The following is a 25976-nucleotide window of genomic DNA, read 5'->3' on the forward strand; positions in this document are numbered from 1 at the left end:
ATAGGGCAGGGATGCTGCCATGAGAAAAAAGATGCCACAAAATGGGTAGAGGGCTCACAACACGGGTAAATCCCAAAAAGTGACTTGAGTCCCCAAAATAAAATGAATGCAGGAGATGAGTGAGATAAAAAAAAGACTTACTCACCTTCAAAGCAAATAAAAATATTTGTAAAAAGAAAATCTGTCTAATAAAGTCCAAGCCAAAAGGTACAGGAGGGGCCTGTCGTTATTCCCGAAGCAGAGGTGCAGGAGGGACCTGTCATGAATCCTGAAGATAAGGTAAAGGATATGGTATGATATTTTATTTATATCGTGCTCGTACACAAGTACACAAGGAGGTTCTGATGATGAATACTGAAACCCAAGGTCCAAGGGGAACCGATCATGAACCCTAAAATTCAAAGTACAGGATGGACCTGTTAATCCTAAAATTCAATGTCCAGGAAAGGCCCGATGTTAACCTTGGGAGAATCAATGAACAAATCTGTTTTGTTGCATTAGAATAAGGATAGACTTTGCAGAGTATGCCTGTGAACGCTCTGCTTTGGCTGATTTTTGGTACTTTATGTTAATAGCTAGGGGTAGAGCAAGGAGGCTGCAGACTCAAAGTTTAGGTTTGAGAGTCTACTGTTGGCCAATCTTTTGGAGCTTTACTTTATTGGACACAGGGAGTCCCTAGAGTGGTGGAGAAATATTAGAACAGGTTTTGGGCATTTTTCTTGTTTCACAAGGGAAATCTCGGGAGCAATAAGGAATCATTCTTTAGTTTAACCTATCCTAACACATTCTTATTCAGAAGTACTTCTTAAAACGGAGGGATTTCCCTACTACCTTCTATGCATTTATCTAACACTATCCAATTTCTTATTGAAATAAATATTGCTGGATCCCACAATTCATGCATGTATCATTGCCTCGAGTTCCCCACAACACTCAATTTTTAATGAAGTGCTAATCATTGAAAGTTCATGCAGGTACATCAAACACTCCAATTGCTATTATCCTAGCTTCTGTAGCAGTTTCACAACATCAACTTGCAGTCGATCAGTGTCATGAAATGGTTAACGTCACACAGTGCCCTATACAAACATATGCAATATAGATTTAGCACTCATTACAGGTGCTCAATTGAGAGCACTGGAAACAGAAGTTTTCCAAAGCATTTCAAGCTTTCTCACACTCCTCGTTGGTGTGCAACACATTTGCCCAGGCAGACGAGAAAGTAAATAAGGAAAATAAGAGGAGTCCTGTTTTCCAGATCATGCAGGAGCTTTCATGTATGGTTTTTTGTAAAAGAGAACTCCAGATAAAGTTGTTTGACACCTGCATACACAACAATTGGCTGTTTAGCTAAGAGCACACACAGGGTTCTTTGTCTATATGTCAAAGATTGTATGGAACAGAATTAGCACCATAATGCACTTGGCTGTCAAAAGGGGTTGTGTAGACCAATTGTGACTGTGTAGCACAAATTATTTCTACGAGCCGGGGTTCAAGGGTTAGATGGCGTCACCCCCATGTTGGAGAAGAGTATGAACAAACCTAGATGAACTAACGGGTATTCTTGATACGGCCAGACTGTCCACTTTTGGTCGCTAGCTAAGAAGAAGCTTGATGACATTGAACATGTTGTTCCAGAAATGCATTCTGTACTGTTGTATTATTCATCTAAAAGAGCAGACTAGTGAATTATGTAAGGAATGTAAGCGATTTCAATCCGGCACTTCTCCTAAGTCAATGCCTAGCGCGTAATGCACAACTGAAATCCTTATTTATCTGTGTCTAAAAGTTCTTTTATTCTGAACGATGTACCACTTATATCACGCCCCTCTCTTGGAACCCCCCGGTCACACTGAACCAGGAATCAAGCTGGTTTGCAAAGTTAAAATATTTATTCATGTATTCACAATATAATCACACTATGTTTAATTGGTATGCAGTAATCATCAATGGGGTGATGTCACACTAAGCAATCTCTTTAATCACAATGAGTAATAATGAGCAAAAACAATGCAGCACAGAAATAATACTTTTGCGGGTGTGTTCAAATCAAATAGCAATGTGGTTACTATTTCCCCCTGAAAATTGAGGTCGGTTGCAATTGAAAGCTGTTTTACACGTAACAGAATTTTACCTAAAACAAAATTTGCGGAAAACTTTTCAGTGCGCGGTAATTGCGATTGTGGGAAAACTATATGGATTTGGTTCGAAGGAAAGCTGTGGATGTTAGCTACAAGCAGAAGTTGAAATTTTGTTTCTAGCATAATAATTGAGAAAGTTATGGACGGTTTAGTGAAGGTCGTTTTTCTGAGATAGGCGAAAGAAAGGGAAAACAGAGAAGAGCTTTCAAAAGACAAATGGGATTTCTCTACACTAGGGGGTGACTATGAAGAAGCAAATACTACACGGAAGCACAGCCACTGGACCAGGGCGCTACTGGATCAGGGCGACTGCCTGCCGAGGAGCTTGCCTTCTTCAGATGAAATATATCAGCGTAAAGATATTTAACAATTCTAGTACAGAAGGAAGATAGTAGGGATAAGATAGAGAGTTCAGGAAATTCAAAAAGATTTCTAACAAAGCAGGTTCTAAAGTCAAGATAGGATGGATTTAGATGGTGATTACTATGAACAGTACATAGGCTAGTGACAGTCCTATACTATGGATACTCACTATATAGGTTTGAACAGAACCGTCAGGAATTCTGGTGGTCAAGATGTCTGGTCAGGGATCTGGTTCTGGGACAGACTGCTGGGCACAGGGGATTGGACAGGGTCTGCAATCAGCAAGACGCTCTGGTCCCCGCACGACGGGACTGGACAGGATCAGCACAGCACAGGATTGGGTTTAATCTGCCCTTCTCGGTTCTGAAGATAATTATTTAGCAGGAAAGCAGTTACAGCACAGCCCGGCTGCTTCTTTGGTTTCTCCTTTAAGTTTGTGGGATTCTGGTTCTAGAAGTTTAAGACCTTGCTGAGAATGGTTCAGCTATAGAATGGGCCTTTCTGCTTTGCCAAGTTTCTGGTGTCTGGAGCAAGGAAGTGGATGGATCATCTTCAGGGTGCTTCGACAGGATCAGGATAGTGGGTGAATCTGTGTGTCTTTCTAAGTCCTCAGCTTTCTCTATTTATGCATATCATAAGGGGGTGTGCATGCTGGCTTCTCCTAAGCCCGCCTCCTAGGTCGACTATTGGCTAGAGTCTCCTCTCTCCCTTGATTGGAGGAGAAAACAGGGTGTCACCATGATGATGTGGGTTTGAGTTGGAGAATCCTCCCCTTGGCCCCTTGAACATAAAATCTACTTTTAGTACAATACATATTTACAAATGCGCTACTTCTGTAACAATAACATATATAGATCACATATTTTGTGGAGCAAATACTCTTCCAAGCCCCGTCGCTGTAGGATCTTGAGTCTGGATTTGACCGGATTTCGCACTTTTTATCCAGAACACATGGTCCAATTTCGGAGCAAATTTCCACAAATGTGCACATTGTATAGGGGCATAAGCGTGTGAAGTTTCATGCTTTTGACAAATATATTTGCTGCAAAACCAGAATTTCCCCTGTTACTTCGCAGAACATAGCACAGAGTTCTGGCATCTCTTAAACCCTGCACCCAGAAATAACAATGCTGTTATTTTTATAATTTTTACAATTTTACAGTCATTTATCAGTCTTTTGAAAAAGTGCTTTTTGTCCTTGTGAATCCACAAATGGTTGTCTGTCCCCGCCTCCTCCGGTCTGTTTGCAGTCCAGAAGCAGCCTCCTCCCATTTCCTCCTGGCAGAGGCCATTTACGATCCTTCCTAATTAGCATCTCCTTGAGTTGGAGGAAGTTCATTGTCCTCTTCCCACAGCAGCCCAAATTCTCCTCCCACCCCTTAATCATCACAAGGGTGCGAGTTCCTGGCGGAGAGGCCTGGCCTCTTGGGGGAAGTTGTTATCCTGGTTTGGCTGGGAGTCAGGCATAATTTTAAATGTCATTTTGTTGCAATTTTCTCTTGGTTTAAAATAAACTTTCTAATTTCCAAACAAGCAGCTACAACACTTATTTCAGATTCTAACCCATGATATTTAAATAGTTACAACCTAGGTTACTCTCAATAACAGGTCACTTAGATTTCATACATTAGATTTCAATGTACAAGTTTAAATCCTTATGATGCAATCTACTGACAGCTGTCATACAGGCAGCCGCTGGTACTGCGCCCAGATTTTGACAGATTTCACAGGCAGGCACATTTTTGCTGTGAATATTTTGATGACAGATTCCGCTTTTCATGACATTGTATGTTCAAAATGATTTCTTGAATGAAGTGACTAGTACCACCCAGCAAGAATATTGGATGTTTTATGGTGTTTTGGACCAGCATTCTGCAGTTTCAGCAACCAAAAAAAAGGAATTTAAAGCAGATGTTGGATTTCTTTCAGCAAGCACTGCTTTTCATGCAGTCTCCATTTTTATTTGTTGGGCAGCCCAGTGACATGTTTCAGCAGTGAGGTCTCCGTTCCACCCCTGAAAACATGCATGGTAGATTTGGCAACCATCTTTTCGCTGCAAAGCGCAATTTCCATAGGTTTTGGCGCACCCAGGGGTTTTGAGGCCATTTTGATCATTCTGGCACCATCAGCACCCAGGGATGCCGCAGGGCAGAGCATAAGTGGGTTAATACATCCCACAGGAAGTCATGGTATCAAACAGTGAAGACAGACACAAGTGATCACAGCTCAAGGGTGTTTATTGAACTTCAAATGGGTTGGTTTAACGCCCATCTAAACCTAAAGCCAAGGATGGGAGCAAGCTACGACTATCAAATAATAACACAGTCCTAGTCAAGTATCTGTCAAATAAAAGGGCCTGTACTAATCAACCTATAGCCAATCTTTAATTCGAAATACAAAAGGGTGTGGGACAATGGTGTTTGCAAAAAGGAAAGTGTTCAAGAAATAATATGTTAGGACGGTTGAGCAGTTGGCTCCCTTCCCCACGTTTTCGGCACGGGGCAAGGCGGCACATTCGAGCTTCACACACACTGTTTCGCGGCCATGAGGAAACAGTTCAAAGCAAAGACATTAGGAAAGCCTCTTCAATAACAGTCTACTACTGCAGAGGGTCTGTTATAACAAACAAAATCGTATTCTTTTAACTTTGTTCCATACCTGACCACTTAGATTTTCGCATTATCTTCTTTTACCAGTGCCTGCTGGTACATCTAGTTATCCTTTAACACTTTCACAGTTCATCGCCAAAGCTACCTTTTTCCCAGTGTCTGTTGGTACTTTTAGTTATTCGTTAACTCTTTAATTAAGCTCCCCTCAGTCGGGGGTAAGCTCTTCTCTCCATTCTCATAACGTTCTTGTTACTTTTCACCAAGACTTTCGAATGGGAAGTTTCAAACACTACCGGACCACTTGGTTACTTAGTTTCACTCAGCTTTCTCTTAAACAAAAGTTTTACTCATGGTTGCCGTCTTACGCGCAAAGTGCACTGGATACAGTTTCCAAAAAACGTCAAGCTTTTCACCTTTAACTCGCACTGGATACAGTTCTTTAACATGAAGCAGATGTGCACTCAGCCAGGCTTTTGTTTCTTTCAGCGTGATAACTCACTGGCTGAATGTTATCAGTCTCTCCCTCTTTGTCCTTGCAGTCCGCTTCTATCATGCCTCTTCGCATCAGCTGGTCACCAGGAGTACATCTCTTCACGGCCTCCACGAAGGTTAAAGCAGCATTCTTTTCTTTTACATGGAAAACAGGGTCTCATTCTATTCAGCTCACCCTGATGCAGTTCAACAAGAGTTGCTTCTTCACGGCCCCTGTCTCTCTCATCCCCATAGCTTCTTTCAGCCTCATGGTTTTGGTTCCAGCATGGATTTGTCCCGCAGCACTGCCCTAGAAGTACAGCTTTCTCCTGTGTGCCTATTTGCTCTCCATGTGCTTTTGTGCTCTGCCTTTAACCCATGCTGGGAAAGTAAATGGGTGTCAGGTGTGAGTGATTATTGTCAAGTGCCTGATAATAGTTAGCGAGACATGCCCAATGTAAAGGTTGGGAGGTAATCCTTTGAGCCTCAGACCTCCTCTTCCTCGGCTCAGTATTGTAGGAAAGGTGGGGGAGGGGCTTTGATGATCAGCCCTGAGAATGGTGTAGTTGTGCGGGATGGCCAAGGAGAGGAGAGGGCCAGAGGTGTTGTGGAGCCAGGGTTCTGTGATGGCAAGGAAGTCAAGTTGGTATTGAAGTATAAGGTCGTGGATATCTATAGCATGGGCTCCCAGTGAACGGACATTCAGCAGGGCACCTTTGAGGCAGTTGGGCTGTACAGGTCGTAGTTGTTTAGAAGCCTGTTTCAGTTCCAGTGTTGGCAAGGATGCGCAGTAATTTTAAGGGGGAAGGATGTGGGGTGGGCTATTGTACCCAGATGGTCGTTTTTTAGTGAGGTTGTGAGGTCAAAGGGCATTTCTATCTCTAAGCATCGCAAGTTACCTGAGCATGGTTGTGTTTCACCTAGGTACGTGTATGTGTGTGTGTGTGGGGGGGGGGGGTTTGCGGGGGTTGGGTAGAGAGTGTGCTGGCTATGTAGCAGATGTGCTGTTCTAGAGCCAAGTGTTCCTAGGTGGTCATTATTTATGCATGGTTGGGTTTCTCTTAGTTGTGAGAGAGGTTGGGGGGGGGTAGCTGGCAGTGTGTGATGAGATGGAGGGGGGGGGGCAGGAATAGTGTAGGCCAGGGGTGGTCTGGAGGTATGGTAGTACTCAAGCAGGTAAGGTTGTAGGATTAATAATTGGAAGTCAGTGCTTTGTTAGAGGGCTTAGCTGTGACCAGACAAGTTATGTGCATTTTAGCTTATAGGGCATATGAAGAGGGTGGGCAGTTCCCCCTGTTAACACTCGTAGGTGTAAGGTTGGCAGAAAGGCATTTGAAGGTGAGCAGGACCACTGAGCGTAGGGGCACTAGTCTTTCAGTGGAGACCATTTCCATGTCGGTAGGGCGAGAGTGGGGCTGGTTATGAGAGGTAGCAACCAAGTGGTCTAAACATGCGAGTAGGCATTTGTTAGATAGTTCAACACCATTTTTACAAAGAGTGGACATGTGTATGACATCAGAATTTTCAATGGGCTTGCGAGGTATGGGAGAGCTTAATACGGGCTAAGCATCAACTGTCAAAAAGCAGGTGTTCAGGCAATTATCTGGGTCGAACGTAGGTGGTTAGGGTATACAAGGAAGTATTTAATTGTATCCGAGGCTGTAGGAATATCAAATCTGCTAGTGTCGGAGCACAGACAAGTTACCCAGGCAGCATCTAGAGCATTAGGGCAAGTGGGAACATAATTCACAATATCAATGACTTTTGGTGCATCAGCAACAGTTTTACTCGGACACAAATACAAGCATTTTATAGAGGCAGCATCTAAAGCACATAGGCAATCAGACAGGCAGTTAGACACATTAACCACATCATGTGCTAGAAGAATAGGCAAGCCCTTTAATATTCAGCATCTCATCAATTTCACTGGGACCGCTTCATAACGATGCCCCGGCAGCCTTTCGGGTTCACCCGTTCTCCCAGTTAGTTCTGTGTCTGCAGAAAACACCATCAGTCTTGGCGCTCACTCGGTATCTCTTCTTCCCCTCGGGATCTCATGCTTCTCGATAATGCGGGAGTCCCGCCCTCTGTCGTCTCTACGTACCACCGGTTAGGGTTGTGGGCACCAGTGAGTCTCGTCCAATGCCCACCTGGATGGTTGTGGTGTAGTTCGGCGGGCCACCAGTCCACCACGAAGTTGTTGTGTTCACGCCACCAATGGAGTTATGAGTCCCTTGACCGGTGTTTCTCCATCCTTGAAAACATCGGGCCTCCAGCACTTTCCTCTGGCATTCAAGACTTTGCTGAAAGTCGCAGGGCTTCCCCTGCTCCTGCCTTTCCAAGGCGTGATGTCGTCACGGAGCTTCCCCTGCTTATGATCCTCTCTCTCCTTCTCTGTCTCACCTCTTTGCGGTTACATGATGCAAGGGGGTTTCCCCTGCTTACACTCTTCACTCTCTGCTTTGCCTCTCCATGGTGTGCTCTCCCTCTTCGGTCTACTCGTTGTTAAATGTACGTTGTCCCTTTAAAGAGACCGATTATTTTCCTTGTGCGTAATGATGTATTTTAGCTTTGCTTTCTGCCAAACATTTGGATTTTACAATTTTCTTCACACCGGATGGTCCCATATATGCTGCTATGGGTGGGGGATGATCTAGGGAGTTCCTCACAGGAATGGGAGGCCTTGTCCCCTAAGAGGAGGGGGGGGGTCTCTACCAGTGAGGTCCCACTTGTCCAGGCTCCTAGGGAGCGGTCTTTTGAGGAGCAGGCTCACACCCATAGCCTAAAAGGGGAGAAGGGACAAATACCCTTGATTCATCACAGATGGTTGATACTTTGTTTTATTGTGAGGGACACAACTGATTGATTTCGCAGAAAAGGCAAGCTGGATCATGAAAGGTTACCAAAATAATTCATTTTGATGCTGATCTGGGTATGATTTAGCAGCTACAAGCACGGATGGGCTAAGTGCCATGGATGAGCCTAAAGTGTAACAACGTGCAAGTACTATAGCAGTGCAGTCATTAATCAGAGTTCTCTGAGGTCAGTGAAATGTGATGAGGCGGTTGGTTAATTATCAACCTCACACAACTTGAACAGGTAAAATGCGTTTTTAGCTGCTACGATTATGCTCTTTTAGAAATCACAATTTCTTTTTGAAGCAATGGGGGTCATTACGAGTAAGGCGGTAGGGGCTTAACGGCACCATTAAGGTTGGCGGTGTCGTTAAGCCCCTACCGCCATATTCCGAGGTCCCTTAGCGGGTCCCAGCAGGAACGGCTGGTCTGACCAGCCGTTCTGATCGGGAACCGTTAATGGACCTTGGAGCAAATAACGGGCCCGCTATTAGCGGTCCCGTTATTTGCTCCTTCCCCATTCCCACTGAGCCCTATGGGGGCTCAAATGGGAATGGGGAATGGTTTACTGAATGGGGACTTACCGGTTACTCCAAGGTTGGAATGACCCGGTAAGTACCCCATTCAGTGAGACCGGACCCGGGTTTAGAGGCAGCCATGGCGGGAGGGAGGGGCGGAAGCGTGTGTGCATCTCCTAGAAGGATCCTTACCATTTGTGGGTTTGGATTTGCTTTCAGCTTGGATTTTGGATGAGAGGACTCCTGCAGCCATTCTTTAGATCTACATTAGAGCAAAGAATCCTCCTAAGAAGAGCATCCCGCTGAGCATGACTGCAATGGACCAGCACCCCCTCCAGCTAATTGGCCTGGTGAAGTCCTGCTCCTCGGCCTGATCTCCAAAGAGCCTAGACAGTGCTTTAAGCCCTTCGACTAGTGGGACCAGCTAGTCTCGACACCTTCGAGGACCCAACCCCTCAGAGGCTTCGGAAGTGTCCCTGGACTGCCCAGTGGACTGGCAAGCTCCCTCACGGTCTACATCGCCAGAATCGCTGCTGTTCCCCCTTCAAGCCCGGATTTTCAGTGGTCCCCAGCTTGCCCCATAAGTTGCCTCCTCCTGAATTCACAGCTTAATAACATCAAGGGAACCTGTCCTGGAGCTGCTTCTTTGACCACGACTGAAAGGACGCCTGCAAACAGTGATGGTTGCTGAAACTCGCCTTCCTCCTTCCAATGAAGCACCCTGAGGAGGTCTGCATCGTTGGAATCTACATTTCTTCATTGACTGCGTTTACATCTTGCAGCTGCACCCGACCAGAAGAATCCTCAAGCCTTCAACCCCTGGGCACCTCTCAATGGACCAAAGGACAGAAGAATGCACTCCCAGTAACCCCCCCAGTCGACCCACCATGATCCCTTAGAACATCTGAGTCCGGAGGAGGCTGTGGGTGGGGTGTAAGTAAGCATACTTGTGACCCCACCCCTTTCATCCAGAGGATAACATTGGGAACAAAGCCCATTAGCTCCTATTCCCGCTTACATAACTTTGGTCGCCGAACCTGGGTCAAGTATCCTGCCCCTTGTTAGCCTTGGGTCTGGAAGAGAGAGGAGAGCTTACCCGTCTTCTGGTAAATTGTTGCTGAACTTTTAACTAGTTTGAAACTATTCTTAATCACCGCCACAAGTCCACTGCATCCCTTTAGAGAATACGTACCTGTGAGAAACCTTGTGTTGGAACCTGTGACTTTTGGGCACTGTTAGGGAGAATTCTCTGTTTAGGCTGAATTTCCTAACCTAGTGAGTCCCCCAGCAGCTTTACTGGATTTCTGGAGTTTGTATTTTTCTCCTGCCAAGAGTGAGACTCTTTCTCCCACTCTTGGACATGATTTATGGTGTTCCTTTGACTTTTAATGTGTTTTATGGGCTATGGGGTCCTTTACTCCATAGGGTCTCATGTGTTTTTATTATGTGTGTTACACAGCACCCTCCGTGCAGTAACACAGGGGTGTCATAGTGACCCCCCACCATTACTCCATACCCTGGGACTGACTAGTGTCTCCCAGGGCATGTAAAGTCACCATTGGCTTTACTAGTCCCAAATTATTAACAGAAACCAGTACAAACCATCATATTGTGGAAGTACTGGTCGGGGCAATTCGATTGCCCCGGGGTCTGTTAGTCGAGGGGGCACGTCTCTGCCCCCCCTGATCGAGTTTTGGCTGGTGGCAGCGGAAACTACTTTTTATATTCGACTGCAAATATTTTCCTATGGGATTTTCCTATTGTTGGAGGCTAGGCAACTTTAATTATTTAATTCTCATAGCCTCGAACATACCGCCGGTTTATTTAATTAATATTAATTCGCCGGTTGGTATTTTTTGCCAGGACTCAATTCTAAAATGGCGTCTGTGTTCTCTTCTGTGACTCCAATCCAAGTCGAGCCCTTTGTTCCACTTTTTGGCGGGCTTCTCCACAGAAGCCTCCAAAAGTGGTGCCACTCTGTCTGGGTACCACAGGGGGAAGGAGGGGGTTTAGGCACCCTGGACTGAGTTACCTTGGTAACTCAAGTTGCACTCTTGTGTGATTGGCCCAAGTGGTTAGCCGGCCGGCTCACCACTTAGCATGTTTTATTGACAGCTAGGCTGAGTGAATGGGGGTATGCTGCATAAAAGCAGGGCTTTGGGGGACTGGAACTTTTGAAGTCGCCACAGGACCTGAGAATCCGACGAGGGAGAAGCTGAGCCGACCTACCACGACGACACCACCGGTGGAGCCCTGCGGAACCGACTCACCACTTCCCGACGACAGAGAAGATCTTCCGGCTGGAAGGCTTCTTCCCCTGACTGGTGGGCACAACCAGTTTTACCTTCTTTCTTCGCACCCCAGACCGGTTTGTGGTCGAACTGCCCATGCCAAGCACCCCGGCAGCTGGATAGCCACTCACCACTGAACCGCAAATCAACGGACCGCTCCTTGTACCTGAGAAACTCTGCAGCTGGTTTCTTCCCTGGCAGTGCAACGGACTCCTGTCTTCCTCCACGAAGAGATCCTCTCTTCCCCAGGACGAAGCAACGACTTGCATCCGCTGCCAGGAACAACTGCCCCCGCTGGAGTGTTCTCACCACTTTAAGGTACCGTGTCCGCCAGGCCTCCCTTTCTAAAGATTGCTACAAGGTAATAATAACTCCTTAACCTTCTGGACTGGGCTGGCCGCCTTAACCCTCCAACTGGTCCCTTTTCTTGGTCCAACTCCTTTTTGAACCTTTACAAGACTTGTGTGCACTGCAACCGTGTGACCTTGGACACATTTCGTTTCGATCCTCTTAAAGCGGATCCGGCCTACTGACTCTGAATTCACGTTTTTACTTTGCCTTCCTCTCTTTTATGTTATTGTAAAAGTGTTGGGATCTGTTTCAATTTGTTCTCTGCTTTTCTCTCCCTTTTAAAAACGAACTATTAGAGTGCCATCTACGTTAAGCGCTCACCGCTGTCTAAAAATAAGTGGGGCTTTACTTAAGACTTGTCTAATATTCTTTTAAGGGAGTGTATATCTTTTAGTGACCTTGTTTTTGAATTGCTTACTATTAGTGCCTGTGTGTTTTTCTAGATGTGGTTTTTAAATAAATAATGATATCTCTTTTACACCAAGCCCTGGTCAGTGTTTACTTGTTCTATTGTGTTCTCTTGACCTATTGTGAATACTCTGTATACTGCCTAACTCTTCTTGAGGGAAGTCTGGCTGCTCAGCCACAGCTACCAAGTGAATCTATGTGGTACAGACTGCTACCAAGTGGGTTTACTCCCAAACACCTGTAGTCTTAAATCTTTTGCAGTGGTCCCAGAGGGAACTGCACAGGTTTCTGCCTAACAGGCACTAAGCCCCATACATCTTAGGGTTGGCCTTCTGTATAGGGAATTGAACATGTGATTAGTTCTCAACTTTTGAACTGCATTACTTAGCTGTGTTAGATGGTTAGTTATTTTATGATGCATTGTGAATAAACATTCTGGTGATTGTATATATTTGTATTATAAAGTAGTGTGTGATATTACTACCTGCTAGTTTTATTTTTCAGTGTGTACTAAAGGCCAAAATAAATAAGTATTTGTATAACCGCTTGTCTAAGATGAATTGTGTCTTATTCTGTGTGGACTCATTGAGGGCCCCTAACCCCACTCAGACTCTCCTGAGACTAAGCCTTGACTGCTCTCCATTTCTACCTTTATTGGGTTTTGGCTAACCTCTCAGAGCTAACCATAACTAGGTTGGCCTTCTAAAATCTGTCTACCAGGGCTGATTTTAGAAATCCATCTTAACAAGGCCCAAGGCAGCCTGCGGAGCGCTGGCACTTCAATGAAGGCGGAAGCCTCAAGCAGCTGTAGACTGCTGAAGAACGAAACAGTACAAAAGGAAACAAGACAGACCTGCGTCTTGTTCTGACCAATCCCAGAAAAGGGAGAGGCAACACGAAACAGCTGACCGCGCATACCAGAGCAAAGGCAGGGGCGCGGATCTGCATGGGCCAGAGAGACCTCCTCCACTACTGAGCAATGCCGCTGTAGTGAAGGTACATGTCATGAGGACAAGGTTATGGAAGTTCTGGAACCAATGGAGGACATAACAGTGTCGCTACACGGCAACTCAGTTGTACGTTCTAGTCTTTTTCCTTTCTTATATCCGGTCTGTTGCGCCGCCCACTCAGTGCATTGCAACTCTAGGAGTCTATACTCCGTTTCATGCCCGCTGACTTTCCTTGCTTTCTGTGTGGAAAGTGATTTCTGAATCCTGCCGGCAGTCCGCCTTCGGACTGCTACCTTTTCCTGCTTCCCGCTACGTTTCCTTTTTGTCCGGCTTGCTCGCTTTGCTTCCCTTTTGTGTGCCGGACCTTTCTACCTGTCGGGCTTTTCCACTCATCCGCCTTGGACTAGGCGTCTCGCCGGTTCCTCTTACCGGTCATCCAACATCAGCGACGCCCTCTTCTCTATTTGTTAAGTTTTGGTTGTTTACTGTTCTGATCAGTGCGCTTCTGTGAGTGCCTCCGGTCAGCCCTGTTTGCTCACGGTTCGCCGCCACTTTTCTTTCCCCTCTTCTTCTCGGCTACGGCTGTTTTGTATGATTTCTACTCTTTTCTTGGTGCATCTGACCCATACCTACCTGTTCTGTTCACTGCCTTTTCTACTGTTGGACAGTCGTGTGTCTTCTACTGCTATGGTTAATAATACCGAGGATCTCATCTCATCCGGTGTACCGTTCTGAAAATCCTGCCACGTGTTTCCTTCTGGAGCTGTTTCTACACTATATTGGTGCCTCTCTACTCACCGCAAGTACCAATCTGCCTCCAGATCCCTTCCTCTTCATTTACCACAGAAACCTGAATCCAGAGCGCTTCACTACTCCGCAGCCTTGACAGACTTTACCAACTACCGTGGATTACAACTCCTACCAATTAATCCAGGGGTTTTTTGGTGCCACCAGGCTTTTTCTCCTGAAACGGCTGCGCAGGGAGTTTGCCCTATTGCTGGAACTGTTCTCTAGTCCATCAAAAGTGGCGAGCTCCGGAACAGACCCTAACTGTTCACCAAGAAGGGTTGCCCTGAAGAAAGACTTCCTGTTCCATCCAAATCGGATCTATCTAACAGCGACAAAGACACTCCGGTGAGATTGGCGAAAGCTGACAGTACACGACAGCATCCAAGGAGCAGCTGGAGGGGGGTGAGTACGCAACCAAGCCCATGCTGGGCGGAGAGTATGAATGCCACTGCAAGGGGTGAGAGAAGCATTATACCAACCTAGGCTGAGCAGACCCCGTATCCAACATAAGGCTAACAACCCGAATACCCCAGAAGGGGGGAAAAGCAACAAATCAAGCAGGGCTGAGCAGGCCCCTAACCCATGCTGGGTAGAGAGTACAAATACTCCTGGAGAAGGGAGAGAAAAGCAACACCACTGCAGGGTTAGGCAGGCCCAGTGCCAACCCAGGGTTGAGAAACAGACTACCTCGAGAGGGGTAAGAGAAAGGAGAAAGCTAACAAAGTGTAAAGGTACTAAAACCTACCCAAGGCGAAGACTGGGAACAAACCAGGAGGAACTTGGTTTTTGTTGTGAGTACCGCCCAATATCCAGGTCAAAAGAACTCTTCTCAGGACTATCTGAAGAAGACCATTACCTGAACCAAAAGTAACCCGGTCCGGAAAGAATGCCAGAGCCAGTAGTACCGGCCATTTTACCAGCATTTTTTCCAGACCGGGTTACTCGTAATGAGGCCCATTGTTGTTCTGTTGGGAACATTCCATGAAATCAGAAGCTGGAAGAGACCGAGAACTCTTTGGTGGGGGTCTGGAAACCAGCCACCATAAAAGGCAAGTATACTGATACTAAGCTGAAGCTTGGATTCTACTTTTCTTTTCATAGTAGTAGGGTAGATTGCAGGTTAGTACAGATTTGGATGGAGGATAGAGCTTATTTGGGAGATATCCTGACGAGCACCATATTTTTTTTCCATAAAGGGAATTCCTCATAGTGATAGGAATTAGATGTTTAATTTCTTTATACAAACATCTCAACGAAACAGGTCCTTTTTGTCCCTCTCCTAGGTCTGACTTACCACAATTGGAAGAGAGTGCTCTATAGCAGTTGGAAGGCTGTGTACTTGTACTATAAAAATACCAAGTGAAATAAACACAAAGAAAACCTTAATATTGAAAGAAAAAGAAAAAAGCGGTCAAACGAGAAAGAACTGCTTAATAAAGAAGTTCAAAATGATGGAAAACTCTAGAAACTTTGTGATGGCATCTGAGGGCAATTCCTTCCTATAGTTGGAGAACAGGAGCCCAAGACGAGTACAATTCCTTTAATAATATAAATCAAATTTGTGTTTAGTAAAATCTTTGTAAAAAAATATTCCCTAAGGCAGGGACAAATTTACCAAGTGGGGCAACATACAAAATCTCATTAGCTGGAGAAATTATTTGTTGCCTTTAGGGATTAAAAACTATTCTTTTCACTTGGGTCTCAATAACATTCCCAAGTCTTGTTTAGAATTATATGATAGTTCTTTGGTGTCGCCATGTCATTTGAAATCACATTTACGCACATCCAAATACAACGCTGTAGGAAGCAAGAGAAGAACTTCTAAACGGTTAGGAACACCTAGCCAACCCTAATCATATTTAGAATATTTGAATGGTCACTCACTCTAGCCACAGAAATATATTCTGCAATACATAGGGAATTAGGAATTGTGCTAAGTATAGGGCATGTTTCATGTACAAACTCATGAGTAATAGAATTGAGCAACACCTGTCCAGCTGAACTGCAGTGTGATCCTGGACAAATCACTCTATGACTCAGTTTCACAATTGTTATTTTAGTAGCGTTTAGGCCCCGACGAATGATAGAATTAAGGGCGATGCATGAGCATTCACTCCTGTGTGGTGTCACACGCTGGCCGGCATGAAATCATGTGAACTGCAGGTCTGAGTGTACTAATGGAGCTAAATAATGGACTCTACCTCATAAAGCATAAGTCTGACATCCGCCTGTTGACTGAGGCACCGCCTCAGACTGCCAAGTATTTCAAGACAGAAGGCCTCGTTGGCAGCAGAGTTGTACCTCATGTGAACATCCACCTGAACCTGTAAGAATAAACAAAATGAAATGTAAAATAAATTCATAACATTGACCTGCACATAATCTGCCATTGGCATGTTTTGATTTTAGGCTCTAGAACCATTATAAACAAGCTGATTTTGTAGGTGCAACATTTTCAAGTAGATATTTCATGAAAAACCAAATCCTTCCATTTCATCTCCTCAAGACATGTTCCTATAAGACTGCATCAATTTCTCCACTGACATCAGTTTGGCACGTGATAAAAACTAGAGGAGCGTTTAACTACTTCTGATGTTCCAATTTGGCATACCGTATATTCTGGCGTATAAGACAACTTTTTAACCCAGGAAAATCTTCTCAAAAGTCAGGGGTCGTCTTATACGCTGGGTGTTTTTCATAGGGCAGGTATATCCCAAACTCTACATTTTAACTGGAAAAGTTGGGGGTTGTCTTTTACGCCCAGCCGTCTTTTACGCCGGAATATACGGTACATGAGACATCGTTCTATTAAGGAGGCTGGAAAGACCTCCCGCTGCCAGGCAGTTATGACCACTGGAAAAGATCTTCAGATGTTTCTTTCACTGCCCTCTGAAGACTAGCAATACATAAAAAGTCCCTGGCAGGTTGAAAGGATGTGGGGAGGATTTTTACAAATAAAAACGAAGGTTCAACTGAAAATCAACAGCCAATTTCACTTGCCTCGTTGGATTTCTTTTAAAAGAAAATATCATTGGGATTGACAAGGAAGCTGCCGTTTGTCAGATTTACCCTTACCTGGCTAGCACCAATGGCTTGGCTGCACTGGGAAGAAGACAGACTCCCCAAAACCTTAAAGTTCTTCAATAAAAGTAAAAATCCAGCAACTGCAGATTTGCGAGCATCAATCTGACTGGGAATAAGAAAGGAAATATCAAATATTGTTAACAATTAGGTAATCAGCAAATTCTTCATTTATTGAATCCATATTATACTTTACATGCAACAGGGTAGGCAAATAAGTTCCTTTCAGAGACTTTGAGATACCACCATTCCCATTTAAATACAGATACATTTGAATTATAGCCCACAGGCACACGTTTTAGTATAGAGCTTGGAATAAAGGTAAATGTGCCACTGTGCTTCAACACTCTGTGTTGAATAGTCTTAGCCCTTCAATTGGTACACCTGGTGGAAGAGGCTCTTCCACGTGGTCTCTGTGTGCCTCCTCAATGCCAGTTCAGGTTGGGGTGTCATTACCCAATGAAGTGTTCAGGCCACCAATGGCACATGAGACATAATAATCAGCATGGTAGAAGTGCTTCTACTAAGCAAATTACATGCACCACCAGAAAGTTTGTAGTAGCAGCCTGGTTGTACCCCAGGCAGTGGTCACCAGTTTGTGGTTTGCCAGAGCAGGCCCTCACCTGCCCTGGGCTCAGGGTTCCAAAGTGTGTGAACATATGCAAATGGCTGGACTGTGGAGATGGGTAGAGCCTTTATATTGGACCAGAGATCTTCATCTAGATTAAGTACCAATTCTGACCTAGACTTTTGTATGTATGAGTTTGGAATTGCACAACTGTTTTTAATCTGTGAAAGTTAGACTGAGCACATATATACAAATAGATGATAAAATAAGGCAAGTCTAGTTCATCTGCAAAATTGGGGTCTTGCACCATTCTTTTTACCTAGTGACGCCAAACTACTAAAAGCTCACGGTAGAGCTATGTCCCATGGATGTTGTATATTGCTGGAACTGTGTGAGGGTAAGTGGCAACACTGATTTGCTTTAACTCTGATAGTCCATCTAAGGACCATGTGACTAATCCTGTGATGTTGTTCCTTCTCCCCGAGAGGGAGACCCTTCTCATGAGGCTAGGGAGGAGAGGCCGCTACCCGATATTCAACCTGCGGATGGTACTCAGCGGGTGGATGTCATGGGGAAGGATCCCCTCTATAGGACTAGGGCCGACTATCTGGGGAGAACGCAGTATGTCCGCGCTGCACCACAACCTCCCTCATCCTTCTTCCCTATACAGGGTGCACTGCTCCCCCCACACTTCCATATATTTGTGTAGAGTAGATAAAACAACCCTCCTGAGAAATACTGAACCGAGGAAGAGTAGTACCAATTGACCTTTTCACAATTGATCACGGGAGAATTGACCTTCTGCACACTTGATCGTGAAATGAAGGTCAATTAGGACATATATGCGGGGTTAAACCCCCTGCAACCCCCCACTCAATCCAAAAGCCCCCACAACCCCCTAGCCAATCCGATTATATTATTTATTACCCCAAACCCACCCCACACACATATATATATATATATATATATATATAAAGTAAAATAAAGGTCAATTGTGCAGAAGGTCAATTAGGGCCACTATTATTAGGTCAATTAGGACAAAAGGTCAATTGTAAAAGGTCAATTTGGGCAATACCGTAGGGACTACCCACCTGAAGTACTCTTAAAAGACTGGGACGAGGAAGAATCCAAATAACCCAGTGGAGATTGACCATTTCAATACTGAGATGAAGAAGAAGTGCGGAGCAATGAGGAACGCCCCGCAGAACCAAAGTAAGCGTTCCAGTCAAAATGTGGTAACTGCATGAGCATAAAAAGTGAAGAGAGACTCGAAAGAGTGTTCAACTCTCCTTGGAGGAACTGAGGCAGAAGTCATCCACGGTGGAGTCCGGATTGTGAGAGGAGAGCTGAAAGCAGGGGGACTCGAAGACCGTGTCTGGGACGCTCATTTACCATTCGCAGAGATCACACGACCTGGGAGGCTACCGGAGCCAACCTTCAGACGACAAAGATCGCAGGACATCCCAGTCAGAAGCAGGCACGCTGCCGGCGACGAGTTAAGTAGTGCGGAGATGCCGCAGCATACAGAAAGACAAACAAAGGCTGCAGGAACCCTACGGAGGGACAATAAAGCTGCACATGACCTGTAGAGCGTAGGCAAGACCCTGACAGGTACCAGAGTCGCCGGGACGCTTGGTGGGGCTTTGGAAGGGATCAAGAGATACTAAAGTCAGGTCTGGGACCTGTACCCAGTTGAGAATCCTCTTCTTCGGCACAGTACCTGGCAGAGGTGTGCGCCAGGACTGTCTGAGCAGAGAGAGAAGCACAGGTCTGGTACCTACACCAAATTGAGAAGAGCATCACAAATCCTCTTCTTCGGCACAGTACCTGGAAGAGGGGTGAGACAGGACATTCTGAGAAGTCAGAGAGAGAAGCACAGGTCTGGGACCTGCAGGAAATGGAGAAGATTATCACAAATCCTCTTCAGTATTTAGTCATTTGATTGCAAACAGTGGTACATAGAGTGGATAATAACACTGAAAAACCAATGAAAAGAATAAATAAACATATAAAGAAAAGTGGGGCATGGGGTTAAAATGGGTCGGGATGGGGTTGTGGTGGCGTTATAAGGGTTGTGTGTTGCTCGCGATGAAATGTACCACTCTGTAATTGTGGTTGGTAAAATCACATATAACCATCCTCTTCTTCGGGCACAGTACCTGGCAAAGTAGTGAGCCAGGGGAGCCATAGCAGTCAAAAAGAGAAGCACAGGTCTGGGACTCGCATCTATTTCAGAAGAGCATCACAGGTCCTCTTCTTCCGTGCAGTACCTGGTAGGAAAGTGAACCAGGTTTGCCAAAGGAAAGCAGCAGAATCCTACGGGTCACGGACCCACACCAACAAACCAGTAAAATAAGATGAAAAGAAGCCAGGGGAAGGGAGTCAGTCTCCTGCTGGCATTGTGAACTTTGCTAAAGAGATTAGGAAGGGCCTACGGAAGGGAGTCATTCCCCAGCCTTCGTGAACTGCGATAAAGAGCCTAAGAAGGGCCTGGGGAAGGGAGTCATTCCCCTTGCCTTCATGAACTGAGATAAAGAGCCTGTGAAAGGCCTGGGGAAGGGAAACATTCCCCCTACTACGGTGAAACTGCAAGCCAAAAGAGATCAGGGGAAGGTAGCTGTACCTCCCTGGGGTTGTGTACAATGAAGCTAAGACCAGGAAGACCCAGGAAAGGGAGTCGTTCCCCATGGCACTGTGAAAGTACTGAGAAAAAGATACTTGGAGAAGGGAGGCATCCTCCAGGAACCCAAGAGTGAAGAAAACCATGGGCAAAATGTAATTATGTTTGAGGTGGAACTTGTTTGAATTGAGAATTTTACAGCACCTCAAGCTGGAAGTTTGTGTTGTATCCTGGAAAGGAACTGAGACCTGGAGAAGGGAGTCGTTCTCTCAGCTGAAGTTCCCATCTGCCAATTGGAACTATAATCCACTGTCCAGAAGAAGGGAGCCATTCTTCTGGACCAAGAATATCCAGTATCTCTTTAGTTTTTTAAATTCTGTTATGGCCAAAACAATGGCCTTTCACAAAGTATACAAAATAAAACAGTTTAGTTACTAGTGTAAGGGAGATAAAAGTAGGCATTTTGACCCAAAAGGGTTGAATCTTTCATTTACTTGGACATTCTGACAGATTTCCTTAGTTCCTTCGTTGAGACAGGGAAACCCCTCTTGGAGTTAGAGAGAGATTGGTTTCCTCTTTATTTTGAGCAAATAAAAGTGTATACCAACAATCATGCCACCTGTGTGCCAGTCTCCTCCTCCTGCAACCTTGCAACCATTAACCAATCTTGTAGAGTAAGCCTACTCTCACCTCTGTCTTTGCTATCCTTAGGCTCTCCCAACACCAGCTACCCCCCAGGCACTTCCCTTGATTATACCTTTTGCCTTTTTTCCAGGTTCATTGCCCCAATCCATTCTGTTATTTAGCCCTCACATTTTATTCTTTTATCAGACTCATTTTTTCATCAGTTTTTCTCATTTTGTTTCCTTTTGTTTTCTCCCTCATGTTTTTGTACAATCCCTTCCCTAGGCTAGGCCTATTCTTTTGTTGTAGTATCCAGCTGATCATTCCTTCTATGCTTACAACAAAGGGTACCTTCCCACTGCATTCCTTTGCACTGCACAAGGTTCACCCCTTTTCTCGTTACAGCCATAGGTGACTCTGCCCATTTTAACACGTGGCCTAGCATTTTCTCCGTTTCCCCACACAAAGTGGACCTGGCTTTATTTTTGCAGAAAACACCCTGCCCCATTGTGCTCTTTCTGCCACTGTGTTTTATGATGGCTGCATTCCTGGGCTCTTATTGCTCATACTAGCAACAGGAGACAGGGGTCTATGCTCTTATCTGATCGCCACCCTCACAATAGTGGCAGGAGACACCTGTACCATACCACATGCAATTTAGATTTTGCTCTTTCATTTCACTGCAGCTCAACACTGAGGTAAGACATTTTCTGCTCACTGTCCTCTATAATCTCCCCGTTTCTTTTCAATTGTATATGCAACAAATCCATGGAGGTGTGTCACTAGGGAGGTGAGCCAGCTACGCAAAACCCTCCCTAAGGGTTTGGGCAAGGGGATCTCACTGGGAGTGACACCCCTTAGAGGACAAGGACTACAATTGAATAACGTGTACATCTCGCTTAGCCCCAATGTTCCACGTATTTTCTGCATACATGAGAGCAGATGATAGTATTAATGTAGGCACTCACACATGCTTGGTTTGGCTGAGGATTCAACCTGAAGCCCCAGAACCAATGGAATGGCATCCCTCAATGTAGAGATCGGCATTAAAGGGACAAAGCCCTTGCCTGGAGAGAGAGAGAAAGAGGAGCTGACGTGAATCGAGCCAACCCGAACGAAGCCGAACAGAGCAGACAATGCTGCTACGGTGAGGAGCCAACACAGCCAGGAGGCAGGACCACAACAGCTATGTGGTAAGCGGAGAGCCCACGCAGCACTGCCTACCCCAGATGTGTCGGAGAGCCGCAGCTTCAAGGTCTCTGCCGGCAAGACCAAACCGTGACCAACACAGGAGACTGTCATGCCGGAGAAGAAGAACGCTGAACATCTGGTACGCGGAATACAATGAGAAAAGGGAGGAGGGGGTTAAGCTCTGTGGCACTACACGAGAGACAGAGCAACAAAGCCATTCAAGTAGCTCATGGGCCAAGGGGGCCTAGTGAAGAAAGAAAATAAACTCCAACAAAGGGTTTTAAGAATCCCAAACAGAAAAGGGGATTATCAGAAGTCAGGAGATAAAAGGATTCCCTAAAAGGGGGTCAATGAGAAACCTATGCCCTAGAAGGGTAAATAAAGAGTAAAGACGAAAGTCCTAAAAAGTGTTTATGTGCAAAAAATCTTCCTGAAGAAGACACATGACCGAGAGGGAAAAGTCTGGATCGATCAGATGGTTAAAGCCACAGGCGGTTGTAACACCCAGCCCAAATGGGGACCGGTTAGAGAAGGGTTAGTAACAAAAATGTTTAGAAACCAGCCACTAGACACAAAGGGTTTTTTAAAGCACTTTTATTTATGGTGAAATGTGTTTGTGTTAGACAGTGGACTTAGCTGCAGTACCACGTTCCCCACCATGGGGAACACATGGAACCTTGAGGAGGACAATGGGCAGGCCTCCCCAGCCAAGAGACAGACATGGACTGGACTGAGAAGTTGACAGTTGAAAGAAGGAGAGCCAGGAGAAAGAAAGGCAGCGAGACTAAAGGGGTGTAAAAATGATAGAAAGACAGAAAAGTAAGAGCTGCGTTCCCTGGCGGATTGCTGCCTCGAACGGTCCCCCAGGGTCTCCTGATGGGTGTTTAGGAGGGCTGCGTCTGCCAGCAGCAGCCCGGCGGGAAAGAAAGCCCCTGGCCGCGTGTGCGCTGCGGCCTAACACCCGCGCACTGGGCCGCGTCTGTGGGGGTGGGCTAGAAGAAAAAAAATAAAGAACTGGCCGCACGTGGTAACACCCCAACCCGGGGCCGCGCATGGTGGTGGCCCAAACTGAAGAGTGGCCTGAAGGCTGCAGGCCGCCCAGGGGCCAGTCCGGGTGGCCCGGATGTGAGGGAAGTGCCGGGCCACATGTGTGGTGCAGCCCGGGTGAAGATCATGGCCGTGCGGAAAGCCTGCCCGGCGGGGCGAGCATTGAACAAAGAAGAACCCAGACAGCACAGGCGAGGGGCCAGTAAGACCTCCAGCACCGCCGGGGGGGGGGGGGGCGGCCTGTGCTGCATCCGCTCTCCCTAGGGCAAGACGGGGAGGGAGTTGTGAGCGTGAACTTACCTGGAGCCCAGGCTGCAACGTCATTTGTGGCTAGGGCTTATCGTGGAGTGCGTCGGCTGGACGCTCTGACTCTGCCCAGGTGGGCAGGCCTGGGCAGAGTCCAACAAGGACTTTCCCCGCCTGGAGAGCGATAGAGCACCGCCACAGAGGTAAATTAAAGGGCCCACAAAGTCCTTTTAATAGACATGAAAAAGGCACTGCCCTTGAGGAAATAAGTGCTTGTGGAGCCCATGGATAGAGACATCAGGGAGCCGAAAACAAAGGGATGCCAAAGCCATCCCAAGGCAATGAAGCAAAGAGCTGCCAAAGCCCATCAAAGCAATAGAGGAAAGCATAAGTTTGCCTTTGGCAGGAAATGCTCCCCTGAATGTTCAGAAAGAGAAATGGGCACTAGGAACTGGTGGTGGCCGCGCCTTTACTCAATATATGTAGTCCGGTTTCGTTGCACTTGCTGCCTGTTGGTAGAAACTGTAGGGCCCGTGCTCTCGGTGCCCGAAGTGCAGGTAAATGTAGCTTTGTTGGTTTTCTACTCATGTGGCGCTAGTGCATTGGGTTGAAGATATCGATTGATTGGTTTATTTATTTATTTATAGCACGCTTTACACCAAGGCGCAGTACAATGGAACAACTTAATACAAGATAACAACAAATAACAGTGGGAGCAAAATTACATCATGAATCATTCAACAAAACAGTGCAAAGTGCAATTAACTGAGGGGAGGGAAGAGGAGGGGAGTGGGACTAGGTGTGGGGGGGGTTGGAGATGGATTGGACAAGGGAAAATGGAAGGGAGGGAGAGAGAGAGCAAGGAGCAGGAGAGGGGAGAGAGGAATCAGATGAAGGGAAGGGGGGTAGTAGAGAGGGCAGAGGGGGAATTTTCAAGGAGGAGAATGGAGGAGGAGGGATTTAAGGGAAGTGCGAAATGATGTGAAGGTCGTGGTAGAGCGGATTGTGAGAGGGAGCGAGTTCCAGTGCAGAGGTGCAAGGAGTTGGAAGGAGCGGAAAAGGGAGGAAGCACAGGGGGATGGAGGTACAGTGAGAAGGAAATGGTCAGCGGAACAAAGGGAGGGGGATTAGAAGGAGAGAAGGGAGGAGAGATAAGGAGGAGCAAGACCATGGAGGGATTTGAAAACAAGGCAGAGAAAGTAAAATTTTAGCTGTAAGTGGAAAGGTAGCCAGCCAAGGTAAGAGAGCGAGGAAGAGATGGAGTCACGGGAGGTAAGGAGACAAATGGTATGAACAGCAGAGTGGTATATGGATTTAAGAGGGGCAAGTTGAGATGCAGGAAGTCCAAAGAGTAGAGAAGAGCAGTAGAAGAGGCGGGAAAATATGAGAGAGGAAATTAGGAGTTTGGTGGCGTGGAATGTGAGGGAGGGACGGATTTTGCGAATTTTGTAGAGGTGGTATCGGCAGGTGCGAGAGGTGAGTGAAATATGTTGTGAGAAGGGGAGAGAGGAGTGAAAGAGAACGCCTAAATTACGAGCTTGGGGAGAGACAGGGAGATTGGAGGGAGGAAAGTGAATGAAAGGGGGAGGAGAGAGAGGGGGAAGAGAATTAGAGGGAAAGAAAAGGACTTCGGTTTTATCGGTGTTGAGAGAAAGCGGGAGGACATCCAGTTCGTGATAGCAGTGAGGCAGGAGGAGAGCTTAAGGTGAAGGTCAGTTGAGAAGGAGGAGCAAGAGAGAAAGAGTTGAGTATCGTCAGCATAGAAATGGTGGGAGATGCCAAACGAGGAGATAACAGGGGCAATGAGGGAGGTGTAAAGAGAGAAGAGGAAAGGACCAAGTACAGAACCTTGAGAAACACCGTAAATAAGAGGGAAGGAAGGAGAGGTCTGGCCTCCCCATGATACTGCGAAGGAACGGGAGGAGAGGTAAGAGGATAGCCATTTTAGAACAGGGCCTTTAAAGGAGAGTTCCGGGACTTTTTTTTTATTGTCCCTACGGGTCGGCCATGTGTTTGTAAGCATAAATCGGTAGATCGTAGGAAACTTTCCTATGGACCTTACCCGACTTTTCGCCCCTTATCGCACTCGAAATCAGCCTCCATTTTGTGATAATCCTATCATTCCGCCGCATCGACCTGGCTCACCTGCCTTTGCGGCACTAAATCAAATCCCCCGCCCCTGAGCCTGACATCAGCAGACGCGTACTGCCCATTTCAAGCACGTCTCGTGTCAACAATCGCTGCGCCTCAGCTATTGACGTGTTGCCATGGAAATGGCAGGACGCCTCTTTCCCCAATAAGTATAAACAGACCGTTTCACAACATACAGCAGCAGATTTTCGATTCCATTCCTCTCTCTGTGTTACTTTGAGTATTCTGTGACTCGTTTCAGTGCTCTGGTCAGCTACCTTCGCCGCTTGTAGCCCGTGTGAACAGATACCAGTACCACCGCTATAAATTATTTTACTATCTTTACCGCACAATGGCCACAATAATGCCGTATATGTACGAGCCCGAGTACACCGAGGAAGAACTACTGGAAAGGCAAGCACGCGAAAACGATGGGGATTCGGACGGCAGTTGGGAGGACCAGTCAACGGATGAAGAGCCTGGACCATGTCGCATGGACGGCGTCTCCACCTGGTGCACGTGCAATCGGTGCGAGCTAATGCCAACTGAGGAGGAGAACTGCTGCTGCCGTGAAAATTCCGGGTGCTTGGCCTACATTTCGGAAAGCGAGCAAAGTCAGCAGGAAGGCGAGCAAAGTCCGCAATGCATCACCGAGCTGCCAGAGTTCAGGGAAGCCTGCCTCTCACGGACAGTGTTGAGGATGATGATGGTGCTTATGCACGA

At 46.3% G+C, this 25976-nt stretch overlaps 1 protein-coding gene across 4 annotated transcripts in view; it reads right to left on the reverse strand.

The window, feature by feature from the left end:
• The window catches only part of FANCI (FA complementation group I), a 1757660-nt gene that overhangs the window by 1266519 nt on the left and 465165 nt on the right, over nt 1-25976 (reverse strand). For all 4 annotated transcript variants that reach the window (XM_069624307.1, XM_069624308.1, XM_069624309.1 and 1 more), the window contains 2 exons: nt 16822-16936; nt 15948-16070 (listed from right to left, as the gene is read on the reverse strand). In XM_069624307.1, the coding sequence (XP_069480408.1) occupies nt 15948-16070; nt 16822-16936 (238 nt within the window). The remainder of the gene's footprint in view (nt 1-15947; nt 16071-16821; nt 16937-25976) is intronic.

This window comes from Ambystoma mexicanum, chromosome 11 (genome assembly GCF_040938575.1).
Source record: "Ambystoma mexicanum isolate Mex_15411 chromosome 11, UKY_AmexF1_1, whole genome shotgun sequence".
Taxonomy (NCBI): Eukaryota; Metazoa; Chordata; class Amphibia; order Caudata; family Ambystomatidae; genus Ambystoma; species Ambystoma mexicanum.